At 37.7% G+C, this 10,678-nt stretch overlaps 1 protein-coding gene across 1 annotated transcript in view; it reads left to right on the top strand.

Annotated features, from left to right (window-relative positions):
- AGGF1 (angiogenic factor with G-patch and FHA domains 1) overlaps window positions 1-10,678 on the top strand; it is a 91,272-nt gene that overhangs the window by 65,761 nt on the left and 14,833 nt on the right. Inside the window, exons 6-8 of the mRNA XM_007943438.2 lie at window positions 2,640-2,970; window positions 5,313-5,424; window positions 9,185-9,236. Of these exons, the coding sequence (XP_007941629.1) occupies window positions 2,640-2,970; window positions 5,313-5,424; window positions 9,185-9,236 (495 nt within the window). The remainder of the gene's footprint in view (window positions 1-2,639; window positions 2,971-5,312; window positions 5,425-9,184; window positions 9,237-10,678) is intronic.

Consider the following 10,678-nt stretch of genomic DNA (forward strand, 5'->3'; position numbering starts at 1 on the left):
GGGTTTGAACCGCCAGCCGTCTGGTTAGCAGGCAAGTGACTTAGCCACTATGCTACCAGAGCTCCCCTAAATTTGCCCGTGTTTTCTTTGAGGAACTTTATAGTTTTAGGTTTCCTGTCTTTGATGCATCTGAAGTTAGTTTTTGAGTATGGTGTTTAATTTTTCTGCAAATGGATATCCAGTTTTGAGAGTACCATTTATTAAAGAGACCACCTCTTTCCCATTTAATGGATTTCAGCCCTTTGTCAAAAATCAGCTGAACATAGGTCAGTGGATCTGTTTCTGGGTTCTCAATTCTATTCCACTTGTCTGTGTATCTGCCATACCAATACCAGGCTCTTTTGACTATTATGGCTGTATAGTAGGTTTTGAGATCTGAGAATATGAGACCTCCTTTCTTCTTCTTTCGTGCTTTGCTTATTCAAGTCTCTTCCTTTCCATATAAAATTAGTGATTTGTTTTTCCATATCCTTAAAGAATGCTGATAGGATCTGGATTGGGATTACATTGAATGTATAGATTGCTATGGTTAGTATTTATGTTTTTACGATATTCAGTCTTCCTGTCCACGAGCATTGTTATTGTCTTCCATTTGTGTAGATCACCTTTTTTGTTTTTAAGAATATTATTTATTTAAGCAATGTATATAGTGTTAATAGTCTAGAAAGGCAAAACATTCTCTTATCAAGAAAATACACTCCTTGAATATACAGATTGAGAGAAGATGAAATCAACTTCTTTTATGGCTGAAAAGCTTAATTGTTTTTAGCTTTAATATTTTAGAAATTAACTTTTGATACTGTAATCATTGTAGGTGTCAGTGGCTATCTGTTTTATGCAAGTAAATTAAATAAATCTTATGCTTGATCTTTTTGGAAAGAAATTTGTTGCTCTTATTTTATAGGAAATTGAAAGGTGTGAAAGTTTACGGCACAAAACTAAGAGATTATTTTAATCATTTACCATATTCAGCAGACCTTAACTTGACCCAGTTACAGAACTTAATTCATCTTTTCTGTTTGGTTTCATTTTCTTATAAAACAAGGATAATGATTGTTTCCTCCTTAGAGAATTGTGTGATTAATGGGTCTATAAAGCCCTGTTGAGCTTCATGACACAAAAACAAATTACTGAATAAGAAAAATGATTTTTTTACCTTTTGATCAATCTAGACGTTCAGAAAACTAAAATGTCAGTGTCTTGATGTAACAGGTGTAGCAGCTGTATACATTTAAATGAATTACTTTTGAACAAAAATTCCTAGTTTAAGATTTTGTGTATGTTTCAAACTTGAGGACATTAACAGCAAAAATAAATTCTACAGAGTATAGCAATATCAAGTCATGAATTACAAAAAGTAAAGACTTAACCAGTCTTAGTTGGATTATATCAAACATAGGTTGTATTTTATTTTAGCATTTATCCTCTGAAGGATGTTTTTTCTAGGCTTCATGAGTATTTAGGTAATTGCTCTTTATTAGGGTATGTTGCCTCATTCCTAGGGTGCCATTTATTAAATTACTATTTCACTGTGGAGTCCCTAGGTGTTATAAAGAGTTAATGTGTTCAGCTACTAATTTGGAAGTTCATGTCCACTCAGAAGCACTTTGAAAGAAAGGCCTGGTGATCTGTTTCTAAAAGATCAGTGTTGAAAAACCTATGGAGCACAGCTCTTCTCTAATACACATGGGGTCACCATGAGTTGGAATTGGCTTGATGGCAACTGGTACTGGTTCATTTCACTATAACAGTAGTACCTTAGTGTTGTAAATATTAAGATACCTTCAAAAAATATTAAAATTTATTTTTTGAAAACCATGTTGTTTAGTAGCTTAACCAAAACCAAACCAAACTCACTGCTGTTGAGTTGATTCAACTCATAGTGACCCCTCCTTGGGTTTCCAAGGTGGTATCTCTACGGCAGTAGATTGTCCAGTCTTCCTTCTTAGGAGTGGCTGGTGGGTTTGAACTGCCATTGGTTAGCAGTCAGATGCCCTAGGCACTATGCCACCAGAGCTTCTAGCAGCTTAACAACAGTTATTAATGAGTTGGCTTCATTTTCTTGGTCAGGAATTCTGGCAGTTCTTACTTGAGAAGGGTTTCATGTGGTTGTAGGCAGATATCAGCTGGGATTGCTGTCCCTGAAGGCACAGTTGCACTGGATGTCCAAGAGGGTTCCCTCAAATGACTGGCAGATGATGTTGGCTGTTGCTAAGAGCCCAGCTGTACTGTCAGTCGGTGGGCTTACGTGTGGCCTCTCACACATGACAGTCTCAGGGTAGCCAGGCTTCTTGGTACCTTATTTCCTCCAGGTAAGCATCCCAGAGGAACCAAGCAGAAGTGGCATAGCATTTCCTAACTTAGCCCAGAATGTTATGCAGCATCATTTCTGTTCCATTTGAGTCACCAAGGTCAGCTGGCCCAGGCTTATGGAGAGAGGTGATATAGACCCCACCTTTCTATGAGAGATGTGTCAAAAGAATTTGTGAGAATGTTTTAAAACCACTACAAACATGCTTAATCATTCTATTCCCTAAACCTTTTTCCCTAATATATTATAACAGTTCAAATTAAGTATTATAAAATGGTGAGGTTTAAAATGATTCTCTCCTGTTCCCACCTATCCCCTCCCCTTCCAGGATTTGAATTTAGAAGATCAAAAAGCATCCAGTGTTGAACATACAAGATGTAGTGAGGAAGAAGATTTTGCAAATGTGAAAAAGAAGGCCAAAAGAGATATTTATTACAAAAATTATTCCCCAAAATTCACTATACCAGTTACTGGAAACCGTATAGATTCTCCTTTTAGTGAAAATACTTGTAATTCAACTTCATTTAAAGATGAGAAAATCATAGAGACTGATAGTGAGCCAGAAGAAGGGGAAATTACAGACTCTCAGGCTGAGGACAGTTACGATGAAGACATTACCAGTGAAGATAGTGTGAGTGCAGGAGACACTGAGGATGAAGGTAAGTAAATAACCATATGCAATTTTAAATAAATAATTCAGTCTGGTAATTGTCTGCAAAAAGGGCATGGAGGCAGTATCTTCTCACTGCCTCTAATTTCACAAGGTGGGGAGAGAATCACCAGCAGCCCAAGGCTTTTATTCCTATGAGGCCAGACATGCCACTGTCCTCCATACTGTTTACCAACTCTGACACTGACCATCCCACAGCACTCACTACTTCTCTTTTGGGTTCAGTAATTCGTTGCAGTGGCTACACAGAACTCACAGACAATACTTTCAATTATGGGGTTTATTAGGCAAGTAACAGGTTACAGTTCAGGTTCAGGAATGCTCTCAAAATAAAAATCTTCAATCAGGACAGTCTCCCCTTGGTTATACCCTCAGATACTCCTCTCTGGCCCTTGACCTCTTGGCCTGGCCTCTGCCCTGGTTGGGCAAGTATTGAAGAGCTCTTTTATCTCTCCTGATACGCACATCTAGGTACACCCCATTCTGCCAGCAAGCCTCCTGCTAAAAGGCATTCGGCTTTCTCCTTCCATGAGCTAGCAAGCCCCCTCCTCTGTCTCATGCCTCTTGGTTCCTCAGCCCGTTGTCTCTCCTGTCTTTCTGCCAAGGAGGTTCAGCGCAGGGCTCTTGCGTCAAAGGACGTCCTCCATTCCACCTCCAGCTCTTCACCCTTGATGGCAGTGAGATCCCCCTGCTGCATCTAGGAGGGCTCATTTTAAGCCTAGCAGAATGGCAAACCTAACCAATTCCCACATTAGAGTTCCATACACCTTATTTGCTTGGTCCCACCCAGTAATCTGGGTCACAAAGACTGGTTAGAAAAGCCATACCAAGTAATTCACTACACCACATTGTCAAAGAGCAGAGCAGTTAAAAAACGTTAGTGACTCATGTAGCATATCTACAGTAAAAAGTAACTTCATTGAGAACAGTTTTAACCTGCTTATTTTAATGACACTGAAAATTTTGTGGTCTGCCACTCATTTATTTTTAGAAAGTAAGGTAAGAACATAGACTAATACTTGGACCTAAAGAAAGTTTTATTGCATTAAATGGCCTAGCCAGTAGAACATAAAACCAGGCTACCAATGTTCTAATCCTAAAGTGTACATACTGATAAATATGCTTTAGTGGGTCAGATAATCCACTTCTGTAATTGGGAAAGAGCTTTGGTGGTACAGTGATTAAAGCATTCAGCTGCTAACCAAAAGGTTGGCAATTTGAACCCACCAACTCCTCCGTAGGAGAAAGATGAGTCAGTCTGCTTCCATAAAGATTTACAACCTTGGGATAAGATTTACATAAGATTTACAACCTTAATGGGGCAGTTTTGCTCTGTCCTCCCATAGAGTCACTATGAGTCAGAATCAACTCAGTGGCAGTGGGTTTGGGGTTTGTAACTGCAGAGAGAAGAGGTTAAACCAGAAAACCAAATTCATTTCCATTGAGTTGATTCTGTCTCATAGCAACTCTGTAGGACAGAGCAGAACTGTCCCATAGAATTACCAAGGCTGTAATCTTTATGGAAGCAGACTGCCATACATTTCTTCCACGGAGCAGCTGATGGGATTGAACTACTGACCTTTTGGTTAGCAGTGAAGTGCTTGACCACTGCACCACCAGAGCTCCATGGGAGGTTAGTTGTCTTTAAAAAATGAGGTTTGTGAATTCAGCTTCATAGGTATTATGGCAAATCTAATAATTTTTTTTCCTTGAGGATATAAAGATAAAATTTTTAGAAACTGCAATTTTGTATTGTATATATATATGTTTCTTTTGTTCTTAATAAAATTGAGTTTTCATTTTTTGTAAAGAATAGTCTCAAGTTTTATAACATGAAATGACATATAAGTGAGGTGTTCTCAGATTCTAAGACCTTCAAAAATAGAGAGGTGGTTGTTACATAACTGTGGTAGTCAATACCTTTAGATTGTTCACTTAAACTGCTACAATGTTAAGCCTTACTCATTGTGTAGAACATATCACAGAATTTCAGAAGTTTAAAACAAAAACAACTCACTGCTGTCAAGTCAGTTCGACTCCTAGCAACCCCTCCTTGGGTTTCTGAGACAGTATCACTACGGAAGAAGGAGTGGCTGGTGGGTTTGAACTGCCAGCCTTCTGGTTGGCAGTCAAGTGCCTTAGGCACTATGCCACCAGAGCACCTTAAGAAGTTTATTTTACTCAAAATTTTTGATCTATCTATCTATATTTTTTGCCTCTTAGGGATGCCTCCTTTTTACCCCTAAAGAGTAAAGATTTTTTTTTTTCATAACATTTTATTTTTTCAGCATAACATTTTAATTAATGTTTACCCACTTCTTTCTCTGGCAGATGAAGATAAAATTTGGCCCCCATGTATCAGAGTAATTGTTATTAGATCACCAGTGCTGCAGATAGGATCACTTTTTATCATTACAGCTGTAAACCCTGCTACAATTGGAAGGTAAGCATGGTTCATATTACTAGATCGTTCTTTTAAAAAGACTTTAATGACCATCTCTTTGTCAAGTATTGTTAAACATGTAGGGATACAAAGAGGGCTAAGGCATGATCGCTGCACACAGAAAGCACAATGTGAAGGGAGAGACATGTTAAATAATTACTGTCTGAAAGTACTGGAATAGAAGCATACATAGAGTGTTCATGGGTTCACATGTGAAGAATCATGGGTTGGTTGTTGGGAATGGTGGTAACTGGGAAAACTAAGAGATGATGATAGAACAGCATCTTGAAGGGTAACTTGTTTTGAGGCAGCAGGAGCTTGTGTAAAGGTACATTGACACAAAAGCACATCATATATAGGGAACTGGAAGGTATGTCATATAAAGAAGGTATGGCATATAAAGGTATATCATGAATAGTTTGATGTGACTGCAATCTAGGGCATGTCTGAAATAATACATGAAGATGAAGCTGGAAAGATGGGCTGGGCATAGGTTGTAAAAGACCATATGAATAATGTAGATTTTATCCCTTAAGTATCATAGTGGCATTAAAGGGTGTTTTAAACTGAAGAATGATAACCTAATTACTTTTTTAAAAATAAAAAAAGCTCTCTGCTTCACTTTGGAGCAGGGAGACAATATGAACTTCCTTTCTCTTTATTCCTTTCTTTATATATATTCATATAGAGAGATAGATGATATATATGTGTGTGTGTTTGTTGTTGTTGTTTTGTTGTTGTTGTTAAGTGCCGTCGAGTCGTTTCCGACTCATAGCAACTCCATGCACAGCAGAACGAAACACTGCCCGATCCTGCGCCAGCCCCACAATCCCTGCTATACCTGAGCCCATCATCGCAGCCACCATATCAATCCATCTCCTTGAAGGCCTCCCCCTCTTTTGTCGACCGTGTATATATATATATATATATATATATATATATATATATCATCTATTTATCTCTGTGAATGAGACCCCTAAATTTTATCTCAGCTTCAACTTCTTTGTTGAATTTCAGACCTACAGTATGTTGTGGTTAGGTGCCATCAAGTCACTCCAACTCAAAAGGACCCCATGTTCAACAGAGGAAAACACTGCTCAGTCCTGTGCCAGCTTAAGGGTCCATGCTATACCTGAGCCCGTCGTTGCAGCCACTGTGTCAGTCCATCTCATTGAGGCCATTACACTTTTTTGTTGACCCTCAACTTCACCAAGCATGATATCCTTCTCCAGGGAATGGTTCCTTCCGAGATATGACCAAAGTAGGTGAGATGACCTCTGGCCATTCTTACTTCCAAGGAGCATTCTGGCCATGCTTCTTCCAGGACAGATTTTTTGGTTCTTCTGGCAGTACATGGTACTTTCAGTATTCTTTGCCAACACCACAACTCAAAAGCATCAACTCCTTCAATCTTCTGTATTCATTGTCCAACCCACAGTATAAAGTCTTAATAATGATTTGCATATAAGCCAGCATTTACATGTAGTCAACATTCTGTACTGCAGGCAGCTGTTATTTATTTATTTTTTTCCATTTATTAGAATTGTCATTCAAGGTGAAATACATGTACGATCTCCTATCAATCAACTTTGACTCATTTCCTTTTATTAAACCCCCCCTACAACTAGTCACAACATTACTGATTCTGCTGCTAAAATCTCTCTCATTTGCTTACTTTCTGTCCCTGTTGGCCATCCTATTTGAGCTTCTCTTTAGCCATTTGAGGGAGCTCTGGTGGCATAGTGGTTAAAACATTTGACTGCTTACCAAAAAGGCCATCACTCTGAACCTGCCAGCGCTCTGTGGGAGAAAGATGAAGCAATCTGCTTCCATAAATAAACATTTACAGCCTTGGAAACTTTTTGTGACAATTCTACTCTGTCCCATAGGGTTGCTATAAGTTGTAATCGACTCGGTAGCTGTGGGTTTTAGCCCTTTGAATGGACTCCTGTAGTAACTTCCTAACCGGTCCTTCTGTCCTCATTTCCCTTTGATTAGTTCATCTCAAGTAGTTCTACCAGATTCCTCTTGATATAAACACAGCCCTTGTGTGTTCGTTCAAAGTCATTCAGTGATTTTATATAACCTGGTATGTAATTTTTAACTTCTTTAACCTGCATTCAAGGCTCTCTATGCTTTGGCTTCAACATATCTTTCTAGACTTTTATCATCTGTATCAAGGATCAGAAAAATTTATCTTAAAGGGCCAAGTGTTGTTGTTGTCATAATGTGCTGTCAAGTTGGACCAGAGTAGAATTGTCACAAACCTCCTAGGGTTTCCGAGGTGGTATCACTGTGGAGGTAGATTGCCCAACCTTCCTTCCGAGGAGTGGCTGGTGGATTTGATCCGCCAGCCTTCTGCTTAGCAGTCAAGTGCCTTAGGCATTACACTACCAGAGCTTCTAGAGGACCGAGTAGACAATATGTAATGAATGGGCATGTCTGTTTCCCAAAAAAGCTTTGTTTATAAAAATAGGTCTGGCATTGTTTGACACACAGGTGCCCGTTTGTCAGCCCCTGATTTACATGAAGCTCGAGCTCCAGACTCATTGTATTGTTTATTGTTTCTTTATCAGATCTTGTACTTTATTGCCTGTGTACCTGTTCTTGGCATTTCTCCTGCATGGAATCTTTTTCCTCAAAGCTGCTTTGCAAAGTTCTGTTCATCTTTGCACTCAGCCTTGAAGGTCTAGCTCTAGTACCACCTTTTTTTTTGACATTTCAGACTCAAGGTCAGAAACTAAATCTCATTTTCCTCATCTGTTATTTGGGGATAGTATTATCTACTTGATAATATTGATAGTTTGAAACAAACTAAGGAGCTTTATCAAGTGGTAGGCACTGATTTAATTATTCTCATTTTCATATATTCATCTTCCTTCATTTCCTCTGAATTCTGCAGACACCATCTTTGTATCTTTCATAAATGGCTTATTGTATTAATTTGGCTATTTGCCTATTTGTTTTATCCTTCCAATGAATTAATTGTTAAGTTTCTTAAGCAGTTACCATGAAATGTGCTTGATACTTATTGAAAAGGCAAAAACTAACAGTGACATCCTTGTTCCTCCCTCACCCACTCATAAAATATTGTTGACTGCTGTCTTTTGTCAGTTGCTTTTGGAAGTCAATTTAGTATATGTCTTTATAGTCCCTACATGGAAACCTGTCTATATAAGAAGATAAAACTTGGTGATACCTTTCACAGAGATTATGGTCATTTTCTTACCTTTCATTCTGCTCTTTTCAGGCATAAATCCAATCTTGGCTTCTTTTCCTTTCCCTTTGTAACTTACAACCAGTTTGATAGGGAAGTAAGCTTTAATCATGAATAAGATCATTCGTTTTTTCCCAGTGGGAAAGATAAATCTAATCTATTCTTAGTTCAGATCTACAAAATGTCTTAATTTTAAATTCTTGAAAATATGCTCCTTTCACATGTGTGTAATCCGTGTAATAATAGAAATAGAAACATATTTGACAGACCTGGGTAAATGACTGAAGTTGATACAAAGGACATTTTATGTCCATTGGTTACTGATTAGTTATGAGCTAGATGAAACACCCTTTCAGACAGGGAAGTTCAAATAGGATTATGAGAACTAGATAATCCATCACCAAAAGACTCTCCACAGTAGAGAGACTTGCATTTTAACATAATCTGTTTTTAAAATTCTTTCCATGTCAATTCTGTAAATGCTTCATTTGTGTATGCCCCCCCCCCCCCCAATTAGTAAACACACTTTACTTAACTCTGCAGAGAAAAAGATATGGAGCATACTCTTCGAATCCCTGAAGTTGGTGTCAGTAAGGTAAGCGCTCTGATTTTTCATATAGCCTTTCAGACTCAGTTTTTTCTTCACAGAAGAAAGCTTAGGGGTTTTCCCCCCTCATTTAGTATAAGAAATATTCACATTTAATGTAGAAATGGTAATGAAAATAATGCACATTTGTTTGTTCTGGTGCTTGAGAAAATAAAAATTTTAAATGGTGTTTATTTTTTAAGAGCCTGGGCTAAGAGTAGAAAATGTGCACTAATTTAAGTATCAGAGTATTGACCATATAACAAATGCTTACTAAGTAAAATAAATACACTATATATTATAGCATTTCACTAATGAATCAGACTTGGACTCAGGCTATTAGTTGGCTAAATTAGTAGATGGTTACTTTGAGCCCAGACTATGTTGTAACACAAGAATAATCTGTCTTCACTACCCAGTGCTATTGTCTACAGCTTTTCCTAGTTGAGCTGCTAATGATGTCCGGAAAAACAGTTTTCAGAACAGAGTTGCACTTTAAGTTAAAATTAGATGAAAACAAAAGGTTAGCTACTGAGGCTATTTATACTTACTACTTTTCTTTTTTCTGTATTACAAACATACTCTTTGGTTTTCTCTCTCCCTTCTTACTGTTAACTCTTTTTTTTTTCCTTTTATCCTTTCATCGTCCCCATCTTATTCCCATTTAATGGAATGGTAATATGAATCTGAAGTATGTTTCATAGGATTTTTGTGTTTTTAGAATATTTGTTTACCATTGTTAGTTTGAAAGTCTAGTTTTTCTACTTTTTTTCCGCTTCAATTAAAGAGGGAGAAAACTTTGTAATCTTAACTCTCAAATTACAGAAGAGGAAACTAAAATGGCCAGTTATATAAAAGGTTGTTGGTCTTCTTAGTAATCAGGAAAATGCAAATTAAAATTACATTGATGCAATTTCATTTCATATCTCCTAGACTGGTAAAAAAAAAAAAAAAAAAAGGAGCTCTGGTGGTATAGTGGTTAAAGCATTTGCCTGCTAATCAAAAGGTCAGTGGTTTGAACCCACCACCCTCTCTGCAGAAGAAAGGCAAGGCATTCTGCTTCCATAAAGTTTTACAGCTTTGGAAACCCACTTGGGGTGGAGGTCACTGTGAGTCAGAATCAGCTCAATGGCAGTGAGTTTGGTTTGAGTTTAAACCAAAAAAAAAAAAAAAACCGAACCCACTTCCATCGAATCGATTCCAGCTCATAGTGATGACCCCCTTTGGGTTTCCAAGGTGGTAAATCTTTATGGAAGTAGATTGAGTTTAGACTGGTAAAAATAACAAATATGGCAATACCAAGTTTGAAAAGGAATGGTGTGGCATTTATCATCACAAACGATGTTTCAAGATTGTCCTGAAATACAATGCTGTCAGTGATAGGATAATATCCATACGCCTACAAGGAAGACCCGTTAATATGACTGTTATTCAAATTTATGCCCCAACCA

The sequence above is a fragment of the Orycteropus afer genome, unplaced genomic scaffold (assembly GCF_000298275.1).
Source record: "Orycteropus afer afer isolate SDZICR_OR568_19922 unplaced genomic scaffold, OryAfe1.0 scaffold00107, whole genome shotgun sequence".
NCBI lineage: Eukaryota > Metazoa > Chordata > Mammalia > Tubulidentata > Orycteropodidae > Orycteropus > Orycteropus afer.